Source organism: Tamandua tetradactyla, chromosome 12 (genome assembly GCF_023851605.1).
Source record: "Tamandua tetradactyla isolate mTamTet1 chromosome 12, mTamTet1.pri, whole genome shotgun sequence".
NCBI lineage: Eukaryota > Metazoa > Chordata > Mammalia > Pilosa > Myrmecophagidae > Tamandua > Tamandua tetradactyla.
Window position 1 is genome coordinate 52,024,023 of NC_135338.1, and position 17,080 is coordinate 52,041,102.

Consider the following 17,080-nt stretch of genomic DNA (forward strand, 5'->3'; position numbering starts at 1 on the left):
TCCAGTTGTCTGGTCAGGCAAGCACTGGCCTGACCACTGCTGTTACGGCATTTCATGGCTGGGTGATAAAATGGAAGGCTGGTTGTATCAAATCATCAATCAAATGATTGCATCTGTGGCTGATTACATCTGTGATCAACTAAGGAGTGTCCCATAACAATGACATAATGAAAACAGTTGAAGGCTTTTAAGGAAGAAGAGAGAGACTCACTGCTCCTTCAGCCAGGAAGCCTCTTCTGTGAAGTTCATCCAGACCCTTCATCAGAGCCAAAGCTTCACAGCCTGCCCTATGTATTGTGGACTCTTCCATTCCCACGGTTGCATGAGACACCTTTTTAAATCTCATATTTACAGATCTCTCCTGTTCTGTTTCTCTAGAGAATCCTGACTAATACAGGAGAAAACACAGTCCCTGTGAGCCTAGTGACAGGCAGGAATTAAGCTCCAGCTCTCTACAAGATGCCCAGCAGGTCATCTCGTTCCATCTTTCAAACTCACACTGAGTATCAAAGATTAACATGAGTTAGAATCCTGCCCGCTAGGAGTCCAACAGGCAGACATCAAAACAGATGAATGACTGAACATCCTGGTGAGATTCACCAAGGAGTATGAATAAAATGTCATGGGATCCCAGACAAAAAGAGACTTACGTTCCCTAAAGAGAGTCTGACTTTGTTGCCAGTAGGTAGTGTGGCATCATCCAATTCCTTGTTTATGAAAAGATGGACCCCTCACAGGGCATCCACCAAATGACTAAGGTCCCTGAACCCAGACCTGGCTTCTTAAGAGGAACAATAAAACTGGCCTTGCTTGCCTCTGCACTCACGTGCTATAGGGTTGGCGAAATGATTCTTAAGGAAGAAATGTGCTCTTGGCTAATTGCCTTAGGGCAGAAAACCCGCCCTATAAAATCTCACCATCTCTGTCACGTGTTTTCACTAGGCTGGCTCCAGGCTGACACGGAGAGATCTGCAGCCAACAGCTGCCTGCAGCCAATGGCACTGCCCCTGCACGGTGGGGGGACAGGGGGCAGTGTTCACTCACCAGACAGTGGGTCTTTGCCAATCATCAAAACATTGGGCAAGTTCATTACGATCAGCTGCTGGAGCACTTCCTACAGAAACAAAGGGGGAGAGATGCCATGAGGATCAGGAAACAGAATGATTAAGCAAATTATAGCTCATCAAGTCACTGGATGATAAAACCATATAATACAGAGGGATATTTATCATAGAAATACATGTGAAAAGTCAAATAAGATTTGTACTTCTGTCTCCACTATCACCAATTAAAAATCATGCTTGTATGTGGTACAAAGATCTTGGAAAAACTAAGATACCTTACATTCTAGGACAGAAGACCTACGTGTGCATTTCTCTCTTTTTTTAATATCTCAATTATTTTTCTTATATTACTTGCACAATTAAAAAAGAATACATATTAAAGGTTAAACAGATGCTACTGAGTCTTTAAAACCTGAAGACTCAGGATCCAAGTGCTAAGCTGGTCCTTTGGGACAAGCTGTAAATGAGGGAAACTTTGCTGGGAAAGGGATAAATCACAGCTAATTGTGCCTGCCAGGGAGGTGATGTGGGGGAAGTGAGCTGGCTTCTGGACCTCATTCCAAAAGTCTTTCAAGGAAGGCCCAGGCACCAGCCACCATTATCCCCCTTTGTCCAGGCATCTTTTCTAAGTTCCCCTTGAAGCATGCTGGCGTGCTTATTTATCTGGGCAGGTTGATCTTTCTTGCCTGGATGTGCCCTGTTTTTATAAATCAGAAGATAAAAACCCAATTTTGCAGAAAACAAATAAGAAGACAGGCTTCTTCACTATTCTTCTATTAAAAAGTGGTCAATGGAGGAATTCTTCACCAAGAAAGTGCCTCTCATGCATTTTTAAAAACATTTCCTTGAGACACAACTTTTCCAGGAGTCATGCTACTGCATAACAGAGGAATCTCTATATTTACTGCAAGGGAGATAATTATTTACAAAACTAGCTGATCCCACACAGCCCAATGAACATCTCAGACCTTTTGTCGAGACTGGAACAGTGGTCTAGGCAAGCATACTGGGAGAAGATAACTTCAAGAATATACAAAATTGCTGTATCCTCCCTCCATGTTATGTTTCTACAGATTCTGTTCATACTGTAAACTGAGAGAGGCGGTGCTAAACCACGAGGTGCCACACCATTCCCAAACACACTGGAGCAGGGTTTCCATTATTACCTGGGACCACGCCACTCTGAGAGATGGCTCACGTTTTCTCAAACGACATGTCTCAGTTTGTGAATACTTGCAAATCCTGGACAGAAGGCTGAGTTGTGTAACCGCCTCAACCCTCCTTTAGGGCTTGGAAAAAGTCAATATGGAAAAATTAAGTCTCTCCATTGTATCAACTCACCAAAAGATTCCACAGACCCACCCTGGGACAAAACACACACCATGGTAAAATTGGGGAAATCCACTTTCTAATTCACTCACCCAGCAAAAGGAGAGCCTCCCAATGAAAGCAGCCTATTCTGTAACACTGCCCCATGCCAGCCCTACCTTCATTCTGAACCCACGTGCTCGGCCCAATCTGAAAAGAACCATGGTGAGTTACAAGAGATTTACTTGTTACTACTGCCCCGTCATTATCTAACATTCCTTTTGAATTTCGGACTGGTTTCCCTCTGTACTTCTCCTACTTTCTGGACTGCTCACAGCCCTATCACAGTTTTGAGAAGGGTGCACATGTTCATAAATGATACACACAACATGAAATAATCTTGACGGTCTCTGCGAAAAATGCCAAGTGGTATTTTTATTCTGATGATAATCTAAGCAAAGCACTACTAGAAAAGTAAATCTATATCCTCTTTCCAAAACGGGAATTTTCAATTTCGTCTCATCGGTACTTTCTAATTCTCCCACAAGAAACATGTGTCATTTGTGCAATTAATGAATAATGATGTTTTATAAGACGATTGTGTCTCTCCCTCTCTCTTTTTTATTAGAGAAGTTGTGGGTTTACAGAAAAAATCATGCATAAAATACAGGGTTCCCATATACCACCCTATTATTAACATCTCGCATTGGTGTGGTACATTTGTTACAACCAGTGAAAGCACATTTTTACAATTGTATTATTAACTATAGTCCGTGGTTTAACAGGGCTCACTGTTTGTGGTGCCGTTTCATAGATTTTTTTTTTTTAATTTTCATTCAAATAACACTGAAGCAACCTAAGATTTCCCCTTTTTAATCACAGTGTGTCTTTTTTACTGGTTCCTTTCAAAACACCATGGGCTCCCTCTACAGCTAACCCTATGACTAAAAAACCTCCCAAGCCATTGACTAGCTCCCCCAAAAGGAGCATCAATCCTATTTACAGCAAAAGCAGTCTGGGAGGTGTACATGTCTAGGTCAGTGCTGCCCAGTGAAAATACAATTAATAAATTCAATTATAATTGTATAATATGCTTGTGTTTATAATTATAAATACAGGGAAAAAACCAAATACTATATAAGTTAATTTAAACTTTTCTAACGGACCCTTGTATTAAAAAAATAAAAGGAAACAGTGATTTTAATAATATACTTTAAGCCAATATATCCAAAACACTGTTCTTTCAATATATAATCAATATAAAAATTGACATATTCTTTCCTTCACACTAAGTTTTCTTGAAATCTAGTGTGCAGTTTACAATGACTGCACGTCTCAACCAGACGCTAGATCTTCAGTGGGACTACGTGGATCTGTACTTGGATTTCATAAAATTTGCAGCTGAAAAAGTAGATTCACATACCCAAGTTGTTCACAATGCACTTAGAAAATTTTCCAACAACTGAGGCAGGTGCCATCTTTAGCACTCTAAATTAAGATTAGAGAGCCACTTCTTCAGCAACACCAGTCGCACCTGGCGGGCCTCTGAGCAGCTCTGGTGTGGTCAGCGCGGTCTACGCGGCGTGGATACTGCCGACTGGGGCCCTGGGTCCCCTGCCGAGGGGGGCGTGCCTCCCGGGGCACACCAGCAGGGACGTGAGGAGGGTGTAGATGGGGCCCCGTGAGCCTGGTGCCCACAACAGAAGGCCACTGTGGAGGTCACAGCTGCACCAGGGAGGGCAACCCCAGCCGTGCGCTCTGAAGGGCCCCCCAACCTGTGAGGGGGCAGCCCACCTGCCGCCTCCCCGGGCAGGGATGCACGCGCCTTGCTGAGTGGTCATCCTGTTCGCGTGGCCTGACAGGTAAGAGAGAAGGGCCAGGGAGGCCGGACTGGAGTCGGCCCCCCAGAAGACTCCCTCCCCAGAGCGCAGGCCACAGGCTGCTATGCAGGGTGGACTGAGCACCCACTTCCCCTCTCTGGCCCACACCTCCTTGAGGTCTGCTTTCAGATGCTAATATGAGCTGCCAGGGACAACCCAGATTTCCCAGCTAAGAAAGTGCACCAAGTGCATCCTGAACAACTTCAGCAGTAATGAACCTACAGAAAAGCCACAAGAATGGGTCAAAGGAAGGGTGTGTCTGGTCCCTGCAGGGAGGCTCAGAGTCTCAGGAAAAGGAAGGCTGCAAGGGGCTCTGTAAGGGTAACGGGAGAGAACCCATCCCACACCACCTCGGTCTCAAATCCAAACCCTATCAATTCCACCCCGTACCCCGTCAGAATCTGTTCCCTCGCAGGACTGACGCATGATATAAAGGGGGCCCCACCCAAGGGGTGGAGGTCAGGCGAGGCCAGTCACCAGGAAGCATGGATCACAGCAGCTACTGAGGGTCTGAGCAGCTTGCATGTGCACCAACAAGACAGCAAGGGGCTGCCCTCGGACTCCTGCTTCCTGATCTACACCAGGAAGGGGTAAACTGAGGACGGTGTGAGGAGAGGGCAGGGGGTCCTGTCAGAGACTGCAGCTCTGGCTTTCAGAGGTCACCAGTAGAGACATGTTCTAAGAAAAGAACCATTGAGAGAGCTGAGTGGAAGGAAAACCCTCCCTTTCTATTAGCAACCTCTAGAGAGAAGCATAAATGTGCTTAATGGGGGAATCAGGGCTGCCTCCAAAATACAGGCCCTGCACAGGGGTGGGGAGGTATTCCAGGTTTCCAGGTTTCACAGATAATAGAGCTCTGCAGGTGAGGGCAAGGATGAAGGAGGAGAGTGATGAGCACATGCCAGAAGTACCTGGCAACTGCAAACTCAGGCTGGGTAAAAACTAAGTGGGTGGGCCAGTCTCTCCTGGAACATCAACCAATTCCATCCCCCATCCCATCCCTTTTAACATGAAAAAAAAGTTAGAATGGGCATAGCCCAAATATCCCTAAAGGTTGGCAGAAGGATCAAAGGAAAGAGGAGTTCTAATAGAGAAGATAGGATTTAACAAATGAGTATGGCTGTTGAATCATCATACTGATATTTGTTCTTAATCTCCAGTGTCATCAAGAAGCTAGAAGGAAAAACATGAAACTATGGAACTGTAATCCATACCAAACTTTGAAATCTATTCTATAGCTACTTGTTACAATGTACTTTGAAATTTATTGTTTTTTGTATATATGTTATATATTATAATAAAAAATGCTAAAAAGAACAAAACAAAACGAAGTGGGTGGCTGTGGTGGATGGTTCACACTCATCTGCCCTAAAGCGAACAAGACACTGGCGTCACCTAGTCCATGACGCCAAACATTCATCAGCTGCCCAGGACTGCTTGCTGCTGGGCACTCACCCACAAAGCACCCTGGCTGCAATTCGGGCTGGCTCCCGGAGGCCACACTGCACGCATGTTCCCCCTCCTGTCACCAAAACCTCACATCCTCCAGCCCCCACTTCCAAAACTCCCTCAAACCTCCCTCTTCCCAGGAAAGCCTTCAAATAAGCGTGCAGCACCTTGCTGGGGGCTAAAAAAACCTGCATGCCAGCCTGTCTTCCATCCTGTCCTTGTGAGCCCAGGAGAGGACAGTCTGAGGGCAAGCAGAAGCCTGGGGGCAGGGCAGCAGGGGGTGGGGGGAGCACAGGAGGGTGGTGACAAAATGGGCCTGGGCACCATCCCTGCACCCTGTTCTGCAGGTCCAGACCCACAGGACCCCAGCCTCCGGGGCTTGGAACTACAAACTACAACTCATTTTCTGTTTCATCCACTCACCTCCTAATTTTTATTTTAGCCAGTCCCTCTCCAGGACTCGTGGAAGTGCATCCACTCAACCACCTGGGCTGACTGTCCCGGATGCCCTAACATGAGCCTGTGACTTCTCCCAGCTCCCCTCCCCCTCCCAGGGTTCACAACAGCAGGGCTCAGCTCAGGACCCTTAAGACGACACACTGAGCCTCCACCATGGGCACAAGTATGTGAACCTCAACTCTCAGCAAGTGGTCTACTTCATCGCACAACTGTCCACAGCAGAACATGAAATGACATCTTGAGGTCCCCACCCACCTCCCGCAAAACCTCTAAACACAAACGAAGGCATGGAGGGGTGTGTGATGAGGAAATGGCTAACGCTATCCTTGCAAACCCCTGCTGGGGAATGGCCAGGCACTGGGAGATGCAGCCTCTCCTTAGGAAGATGACAGAAAATGCTTAAATCAACAAAAGGATATTTAGTTAAATGTACAGTATTAAAGGCTGTTAAAAAAAAAGAATTAAAGGAATATGCCAACATGACAGAACTTTCATTAGGGTGAGGACAAGAGGAAGGTTTCCCAACATTTTCTAAAGATTCTGTAATGTGACTGTATTGCCATAAATTAAAATAATTTAACCCTTGTGGTATGGCTTACTACACAGAGAATGTATAGCTAGAGGCCTCTATTTAATAGGTAGCTGAGCTGTAAACATAACAAACCCACTTTAAAAAAAAAAAAGAGTTCTATTTCTCTCCCCAAACGAAACTGAATTTCACGGCTCAGCCAGGAAGAAAAAATGCTACCACAGGCCAAGTTTTTAGGTCCAAGGAAATGACCATTCGTGGGGTTTGAAAGGGAGCTGTGATTTAGCATGACATGAGAGGGAAATTCCAGAGAAGTTAAGACAAACATCCAGGAGAGACATCCAGAAGGAAAAGATGCTCTAGGTTGTCAAGGACTTCAGGTTGGTTCACACAGCAAAACGGGCCTTCCAGGGAGAGACAAAAAGACATGGAATGAACAGCACCATTGCCCTATTCACCTTCTCAGAGGCAAGCTCAAAAAGGCAAAAACCTTAGGGTACAGGGTAGTTCAGTGGTAGAATGCTTGCCTCCCACACGGGAAGTCCAGGTTCGATTCCTGGCCCATGCACCCCCAAAAAACAAAAAGCAGAAACCCCAGTGATGTCAGCGCTATGCATGATCCCAGCGAGGACCAGCACGCACTGTGCATGTGCAACTTTGGGTCTGGGGTTCGGAAATTCAAAACACACTTCCTGAGCTCTCAGCCTGGCTAGGCAGACGGGAGGTTGACAGCCACAGCACAAGAGGACAAGTGCCTGAGCAGACACTGCACAGGCATACTGCCAAAGTTTACCCCGATGAATCTAGGAAAGCCTCCCAGAGGAGGCAGCACCTGACATGGGCTGTGGAGAATACTTAGGAGCCCAATAAGTGGAGAAAAGAGGCAAGAAGGCAAGAAATGTACTAACTGCTGAGTGTGGTGAACAAACTCAAACCTTGGGTTACCCTATGGGCCAAGCAAACTGTACTACACACTCTGGACTCCCACTGGGGCATTTTTCCTTATACATCCCTACCGCCCATCACCGTTTATCAGAACCCTACACATCCTCCAAAGCTCAGCTAAAATACCACTTCCTTTATGCAGTACCTCCACCATGCCTTTAATTACATGATTTTCTCTCTCTCTGAACTCCTAAATGTTTCATCTACCTGCGTCTGTGCCATCTTCCACATTCTGCCTTGTCAATCAACTTCCCACTCAGAGGCAGTAAAAATCTGCTAATAGTGACAGCTGAGAAAATTAAACTGATCAAAAACATTCTGCAGAATTTATACTGAGAAAGGTTTTAAAAACTCTCTTTTGTGGCGTAGCTATCTTTTCTCTTTCTCTCTCATACTGATAGAGAATCAAGGGCCCCAAAACCCAATGCTCTGTTTTGTCGAGTTATTTCCTATTTTGAAAACAGGTAAACTCTGAAATGCCATAGCCCTTAAGATTCCACAGCTTATAATCATTAAAGGTTTAAAAAGTTCAGAGTGATTTTGTGATGCTGGTTGAATACACCATGCTTTCTGATTGTAAAATCCCAAATGTGATTTTCTTATGAACAAACCACATTTTAAAAGTTTATTTTCAAATCCTAAACTAGCGACATGACCCCAGACTGGAAAAGTATCACACAAATCTCAGTGTTATCAGCATTTATTCCAGCATCCTAAGGGAGCACAGAGGAGACTTCTAAAGCCCACGGCTTGACAATTTCCAGAGAGTGACCCCCACAATGCTGATTAGGGATCACACAGGTGGGCTGCCTCTGGGGGTCTGAAAGGCTGAGCCGCTCTCAGGGGACCCCACAGAGGGAGAGTTACCGCACTTGTCATGAAGTTCATGGTCAGACCATCAGTTACCACTCCTCAAAAACCTCTCACCTGGCTTAGCTAAGAGAGTTCCTGAAAGCACTCTGGTAACTCAGTCCAAACAAAAAGTGCCTAGCAACCTGGCAGGCAAGAAAACAAGCGACCTCATGCTTTGCTACTAGAAATGCCCAACCTTACAGAGCTTCAGCTTCCCATCTCCTTCCTCCTCCTGATGTTCACTTGAAGTGGTCAGGACAAGAATTATTAGAACTTCTAATTAGAGGAAACTGCGGTGCAATGTTGTTAATGGGTTGAACGGCGGGGTATGGGTCAGAGGTGAGGGCCAGGACTGCCCTTCTGGCCTGGCCAGGTCCCCCTGCACCATGCCAGACCCCGTGGTCTCCCCAGTGGCAAATGCACAGGGCATTTCCTACAGCTGATATCTGCCCCGTAATTGTCAATATTGACTTGTGATATTAACTGCCGGCCACCCCACCCCAAGCAACAGGAACTCAACCTCAAAATCAAGAGCCACAGCCTGCTTTCTGGGATTTTACAGCCAGGAGCCCAATTTTCTAATTAAGCTGCTGAGTGGAAACGTATGCCTAATGATTTATCCGCAGCCGCCTGTACAGGGCCTGGGCCAACAGGACCTGGGGTCTGTAATTCCATCTGGATGAGGGATTCTCTGCCTGCATCACGTTCCTGTTTGACAGGGGCAGGAAGCCCCGGCAAAATGAGTGGGTAATGAAGTGCTTTTATGTTAAGAGGCTGCTGCATCAAACTGCTGATAGATTCAATCCATCTGTTCCACCTCATTTCAATTAATCCCGGGGTCCCCAGGGCCTGACACCAGTTCTGCATCTGCCCAAGCCCGGAGGCCCGGGCTCCCCTAATTAGGTCGTGCTGTGTCTCGGGACCCAGAGAGCCGAAGCCAGTAACTCGGTCCATGTCGGTTAGTCTCATCGTCAGAAGATCCCCACTCCCAGAAAACACTTCCTAACTGCGGTCCTCATGGCTGTGTTTGCTGAAACACCTGTTCATTCTTTGAGCTTACCGGCAGGAACAGCAGCAGGTGACTCTGAGAAGAAAGGAGCAACTGGAAACCCAAACACCACCACATGAGGACAAAGCTACTAACCCTGGCTCTGTCTTTAACCCTGCTGTGTGACCCTCAGACAACTCACTGTCCCTCTCTGAGCCATACCCCACAGCTGTAACTGGACTGGGACCCGGTGGTCTCTAAAGGGACTTGGGGCTCCTTCAGAAGGAAGGGTTGGGAAAAGAAACACTGGCTGGCACAGAGGAACACAATACATGATCATGGTGTTATTAAGTCAGGTCTGCCCCCTCTGACAGTACAAGTGCTCATGTGTCCAGGAAGACCCACGGGAAACCCAAATGGGAGGACTGGAAAACACATGTCCCCTTGCACATGTATCTCCTTTCTCTCAGGGCTGCCGTGAATGCCTGGGTTCTTCTCTGATGCCATGAGAGCCCTGTGGACAGGGTGCTGCTTGCGTCTCCTCCAAAGACAGCCTCTGCCCATAAATGGTGTTTTTTAGAACTATTTCACAAGGTGAACGCAAACCTGACTATCAGCAGCCCACAGTAGGTTTAGGAATGAACTCTTCTAGTGGTACCACCAGCAACCACAGATGCAAGGGACACAATGGTGGCTGGACACACCCATGCCAACAGGCACCAGAGGGAGGCCATACCAGCCAATGGCAGTGAGGGTCAGCCCTGGAAAACCGGAAGTGCCTTTGAGATGACCTACCGAGTGCGGAGGGAGGGGCCCAGAGAGGAAAATCACAGGGGCACTTCACCAGATTCAGGTCTAGAAATTCAGATCTCAGACCCGCCCTTGGGCTCTCCATCCATACCAGGAAGCTCAACTCTGGTCACACCAGTGTCTACGAAGGGCCTCGAAGCCAGGGCTTCGGGGGAGGGTGAGGAAGCACTTAGAGGACCAGCTCGGAAGGGGAGGTAGCCCTGTCCTCACACCTCAGTGCCTGCCCTTTCCTCTGCTCCTGTATTAAGTCTAGCCCTGCAGGCAGAAATGGTACCTTTGGTGCTTGGGTTTCATGCAAGGGGCTCTGACCATGGTGAATCAGAGGCTGCAGAACCCTCTTCTTTGAGCTTCGTGGGAAAATCCCTGTTTTTGTTGTTGGGTAGGTAAGGAAGGGGCAGACAGGTATGGGCAAAGGCAACAGAAGCTTACAAGGTAGCTGGGATGGGTGGGTGCGCACAGCCAGCATCCCCTGCCAGCTAGAGGGGGAAGGAGCACAGTAGAGCATGCAGGCAGGCATGGGCACCCAGGGCTGTGCCCGTTCCATCTGCTGGGCAGGGCCGGGAGCCATGGGGGGCAGACTCGGGCTGCAGGGCCGGCCCTCCCTGAGCAGCAGGAGCAACAGCAGCCCCAAGTCCATGTGACCACAGCTGCCACCCCATGTTCTCTGATCAGATGGTAGTTCCAGGCTCATTTCCTGGACACCTTCTGTCCTGAGCACGCCTGACATCAGTGGGAGGGATGAGCAAGAGCTGGGTGGGGGGAACTTGTCTACCCATTCACGGCCCCACTCTCCACTGGGGCCTGCCGGCACCTAGCCCAGGGCTGGTGGAACACCCGCAGCTGGCACTCCTCACCCAGATACCAGATGCTACTGCCATTGCTTCCCTCACTCCCAGGTACAAGTCGGAGCAGGAGTGGCAAAGCACACCTGGAAGCCTCCAGCTGCAGGAGGCAGCCCCAACTGCCACAGCCTGCCAGGACCTGTGAGGGTAGGGAAAGCCAGGGAGCAGGAAACCTGGGTGTCCCAACACCCCACTCCCCACACCCGAATCCACCCTTCCCACCCCAAAGCTGGTTCACCATTGGACACTAATGCTCCCGTGACAGCCAGGCCTCCAAATCTACCTCCACAGGGCAGGAATCCAGCGGGCCAGGAGCGCTTCCAACAGGAGGCACAGCCACATGCTCTTTCATTTCTGCTTCCATATTTTCTGGGCACCTGCTGGCTGGGGGCAGGGGTACCAAGACAAGACCTCTGCTCTCGGATAGAGGCAATGGGTGCCAGCAAGAAAACACAACAAAGACCTGCAGGGTGGCAGGGAAGGCACCCATGGGTATGCTGCCATGTGCCAGACCCTGTCCTTTTGAGGGATCTCAGCTGGGGGTACTGGGGGCACAAAGGAGGAGGCAACCCAGAAAGGCTTCAAGGCAGAGGTGGCACTGGGATGCATGGAGACTGAGCGCAGAGCAGGTGCTGTCTGGGTACATGTGTGTGCGGGTGTTATGCTGGCTGTAGGGAAAGGTAGGAATAAAGGAAGAAGCAGAAGGCGTCCCTACCCTGTGTCACCCAACTCTAGGGCTGGCACCATACATGTCCCATGCAGTCCCAGGATGAAGGACATCTGAGAATCAAATGGGAACAGAACCACTGGTCAGAGTGTCTGGGTCCGCGCAGCCACAGCCTCCAGCCTGCACTTAACTAAACAGAAGCTGCGACGGGTGTGGAGTCCCACCTGCACGTTGTTCCTTGCCTGCTGCTGCCAGGCCGAGACCAAGCACGGAGCCTCGTCCCAAATTAGGCCCCTCGTAGGTGCTAGCTGAACTTGAAGTCTTCCCTACCAGCTCCCATTTGTGCCAGGCACTGTTCTAGACAGGCTGCGGGAGAACATACACCTGCTTCCTTCTGCTGAGAGGCTCACACTTGAGAACCACTGTACGGCAGGCACATGCAGGAGGCCCCAGGGACTAGAAAGCAAAACCTATAAAGGAAGACAGGCATTGTGGGGGATCCCTTCTACAGGTTCCCAAGAATACAGATGTCCGCTCCACCCCCTGGGCTCACCCCACACAGCCCCTTCCCTTCTCTCATCCTTGTGGGAGCAGAAACAGGAAGGAGGAAGAACAAGAGCTGAACAACAACATCTGAATCTCAACTCCTCACCCTTCCTTTTCTCTTCTCCCACTGGCCTCAGGAAAAACATGAAAAAACACACAAGTCCCTACACCATCAGAGGTGGCAGAAGCGTCACCTCCAAAGAGCTGGTGGGAATGTGACACCAAGAAGAATTCTGAGGCCAGGCTAAGGCTCAACGGGAGGGGACGCCATGGCCGATCCCCGTTGCCTGCCTTAGGCAGAGAGACAGAACATCTGCGACAGGAACTGGGACAAGCAAGAGAGAAGTGTGTATCAAGTCCACTGTGCACCCAGAGGGAAGGAACCGCTAATTCTAAGCTGTGGTTAAGGGTGGAAGGCAAGGCCGTGTTACCTCCCCCTCGCCAAAAGAGCTGCAGACAAAGCCCACAGCACCAGGAGCTCAGGAGCACACACATCTTGCAAACCAATTACTTTCCAGAGTTATGGGGCCTTGCATCCTCTTAAATCGGGCTTGCAACAAAAGAGCAGACTCTGTCAGGAGAGCCAGAAACTCTGGAGAGTCCTTCTGTTCTATCACCAAGAATTTATTCTATACCAGGAAATGGGGAAGGGCAACTAGGGCACAGTTGAAAAACTGGGGAGCGGGAAGGTTAAGAAATGAGTTTATAATGACTAATATCTCAGCAGGGAGCAAAAATCTCAACAGATGTTATCGACCTCAAGGCAGCCGTCAAGGTCAGGGGGTGAGCAGCCCGGCCTGGCCTCACTGCCTCCCCCCAACTTTCACGCCCGATGCAATCCTTTCCCAACCACAACACTCACCTCCAGGGACTTCCACAAACCCCTACAGACAGGGAGGCCACAGAGGGTCCACGGTGATGACCCCTGAGCAAACGTGAATGGAGTGAGGGGGTGAGCCAGGTGGAGGGGGAAAAAGAGAATTTCGGACTGAGGGAACAGCAAGTGGGGAGGTCTCGAGGTTGGAACCTCAAGTTCTACTGGGCACGGTGCTGATGATGGCCCAGCCTCCCTTGGCAGCCGTTTCTGATAGTTCGGCTCCTGTGGCCAAACGCCCCTACTGAAGCCTCCACGGGGCAGGAGGAGATCTCTCAGGAATAGTGCACCACAATACCAGGGGTCAGAAGGAGGGTTTAAACTTGGTCGCCGAGCAGAGATGATTGGTGGTTGCTGCCTGGAGGGCCGTGTTAACAAGGATTCTGAAGGCAGGTGTGAGTTCAGCGGCACAGAGGACTGGAGTGATAACTGATGTTTGTCCGAACCAAGAACAAAGAGGCAGTGGCACTCCCTGCCCAACTCAATGGGATAAGCACCGTACCAGGGACGAGGTAACAAGGGCTGAGGGGTGCACTGCCATTAGTTATAAAGCAGTGGACCGAGCCTCCTCTGCAGAACCAGCCTCCACCTTTACCATTTAGGCTGTTAGTTCCCGAGAGTGGAGGGGCTGGACCATCTCAAATTCCAGGGCCCAGGACACAGGATTTGTCAAAGGAAGCCACAGGCCCAGGTTGGGCAGTTTGAATGTCAGTTTCAGAAGACAGGGACAGAGTGACACTTCGGTCAGACCTTCTGGGCCCTACAGTGGGAGGCTGGGTTCTGAGGACCACAACGCAAATAAGTCTTTCTTCTCTACTTCCTTTTACTCAGATGCAGGTAAGATGGATATGAGGGCAACAGTTCTGGAGTAAAGGACCTTTGTGAGAAGGTAAGGAAATTAAGGGATGCAGTCACCCCACCACCTGACCACAGGGAGCCTGCTGCATGTCTCTATGCCCAAATCAAGCAGGACAAAAGAACCCCCTCCCCTGTAGGCGGACACACTGTGCCCATTAACTGAGCACCTACTATGAGCAAGACTCTTAGGCATGGGGGATGGGGGGACAGCAGACTCTTGGTCACACTTTGTTTTGCACACACCACCTTGTGTTCAGAAGGCAGGTGCTTTAGTTGTGCCCATTTCACAGACGAAGGGATTGAGAGGCAGATGATGAGGGCACACCTTGGGCACATGTCAGGACCAGATCCGAGATCTTCCAACCCTGGGAATTCACAGCGTAGGTTGTGAGAACTCAAAGAGGCCTTGAGGAGCTGGGGGATGCAGAGGCCCTGGGGGCTGTGGTGGCCAGGAGAGGCCTCAGGTCACACTCCTGAAAGCCACCAGGAGGGGCTGATGAGTACCAAGGCTTCTCTCCCTGAGCGCCTGTGTCCTGTTCCTTTCAGAGCCCCTAAATACCCCCAAACACCTCTCTAAGGGCACGTGCACATTCTGGCTTGTGGGGGAAGTACTTTGCATCTGTCTCCCCAACCTCACAGCGCTCTGTGCTTTGTAAATGCACATGCTATCTTGCTTACATGTTCGTTCATTTGCTCCAGCGTACTTGCTGAGCACCTGCTCTGTTCCAGGTAGTGGGCTAGGAGTCGGGGATGTCATGGTGAGTGGAGAGAAACAACCCCTGCCCTCGCCAGCGAGCTCAGTCATCAGGGAGGCTCTAAATAAATGCTTCCTGAATGAATGCAGAGACAGAAGGAATGCCAGAAATCCGGCAGTCCGTCATCCTAAAACACATTTATCGGCCCAAAGGGAGGGATGTAAGAAAGCTGTTGAGGCCGGGGACCACATACCCCAAGGTAAGGTGGGGCGCCAGCTTGCCTGGCAGTGCACGCTCTTGGATATCCCAGGCATGTCCCCAGGCACATCGCAAAGGCATCCACTCCCCACCTTCCAAAGACAATACTGCCAGGTTCCTTTCGCTCTCCCAGCCCCTAGGAAGCCTGGCATCATGAGAACTGCTTTGAACAGTCCAGTTGCTTCAGCTCCACGCCAACCTGAAACAGGCCACTCCGCTTCCCCGGCACCACCCTTACGTCCTCTACAGAGGGGTTCTCACCCCATGGCCATCCAGGCCTTGGAGAAACCAAAGCTAGGATGAAGTACAAAGCATGAGGCAGAGCTGCCCCACCTGAAAAGCAGGCTCATTTTGTCTCAGACCGTCTGCCCTGAGCACTAAGGACTGGCAGCAGCAGGCAGGGAACAGGGTACCTTCCATGGGGCCCACAAGTCCGTTCCTGTGAAGCCGTCCTGCTTGGTGCAGTGAGGCCCCTGAGCTAGCTGGAAGCCCATGTGCAGGAGGGCCTGGCACAGGCGGTGCAGAGGGGCTGGCCGTCAGGATGCTGCAGAACGCTGTAGTCTGCACAAAGGTTTATTACCTCAGCTAACTAATGAGTAACTGGAGTTCAGGGGGTTACACCACTCACCCAGGGTCACAGGTGGGGGGGTGAGTGGGCCCCATGCCTGTTCCTTGGTCTCCAGTTCCCCTGTTGAATTCAGATGGTCCCAGGGAGTCTAGATGCCCACGTGAGCTTCCACCAGCCTTTTTTATGGGATTTGTGGTACAGATGGTACCCACCTAGCAGTACTAAGAACCCTGGGGGTACAACATACATCACTGAGAATTAGGCCCACCCATGAGTAACCTGAGAAAGAGCAACCATCACAAGGTTCATGTACGGAAAGAGAGGCAGACCAAAGCTAGAGCCACCAGGGACTTGGGTTCCTTCTGTCTCCTCAACCCCCATGGAGGCTGCAGCCTTCTAGGGCAAGAGGAAGGAGGCCAGGGAAGAGGCCAGCAACCACCTGTTAGGAAGGTTTCCCAAAAGCACAGCTGACACCAAAACTTGCCTTTTCCTTAGCCACAGGACCAGGCCTAGCTGCAGGGGAGGCTGGGAGGAAGGGGAGAATAGACACAGAGTTGGCCATTAACCTGCCATGTGAGAGAAGATACGGTACAACTTCTGCACTGGTTAGAAAGATACACGCACATGTGCAAACAATCAGTGGGTAAGACCATATATAACGACAGTGATAGGAAAGAGTGGTTAAAGAGTCATGCTCAGCAGGCAAAGGTCACGTAGCAGCAGGGGCTCCATTGCAGGCGGTGAGGACAGGGAAGTATGGCAGGAAGGGTACCAACGGAAAAGACCCACCACAGTGGGGCTGGCTCTGAGGACCCCACCCCCAGCCTGCACTCGGCCATCACAGTCTTTGTTAAATCTAACCCAGGTGGAGGGCGCCTGTGCTGGACCTTACACGTACGGAACTGGGTTAATTATGCATCATAACCCTTGGCTCATGGCCCTCATCTTTGGTTCACACATGGCCTATTTCAATGTATTTAGTTACGTTTCATAATGTAATAACCACCTGCAAACCCGCCACCCAAAACAAAGGCTGGGACCTTGACGATTACCTACATCTAACCAGATGGTGCCCCTCAACTTGTCCCCCTGCTGCCTCCCATTCAAGATTCCATCAGCTTGAATCAGAAGTGCATGTTCTTTTGCTCCTCTTTTTATATCAATTATGGCATCTGTAAAGATTCCTCAATAGGACATTTAAGATTCCTCAAGAGGACATTTATCTTAGTTGCTTTTAACTTTATTAAAAAAGGATACTATATGGAATCTCTGGGAACATGTTATTTTTGTTTAATATTTATTATATTGCTAAAATTCATCTACGTAATTCTGTGCTGTAGATAATCTGTTTGGACAGCTGGATAATACGCCATTGTGCGAATATGCCTTGGTGTATTCAGCCATTCCCCCTCGAAGGGCATCTGGGCTGCTTCCAGGGTCATGCTGCTGTGAGCAGAGAGGCTATGAACATGCCTGCACATATCTCCC

At 49.7% G+C, this 17,080-nt stretch overlaps 1 protein-coding gene across 2 annotated transcripts in view; it reads right to left on the reverse strand.

Annotated features, from left to right (window-relative positions):
* The window catches only part of CCDC88C (coiled-coil and HOOK domain protein 88C), a 149,560-nt gene that overhangs the window by 93,368 nt on the left and 39,112 nt on the right, over positions 1-17,080 (reverse strand). For both annotated transcript variants that reach the window (XM_077123347.1, XM_077123348.1), the window contains one exon: positions 1,045-1,114. In XM_077123347.1, the coding sequence (XP_076979462.1) occupies positions 1,045-1,114 (70 nt within the window). The remainder of the gene's footprint in view (positions 1-1,044; positions 1,115-17,080) is intronic.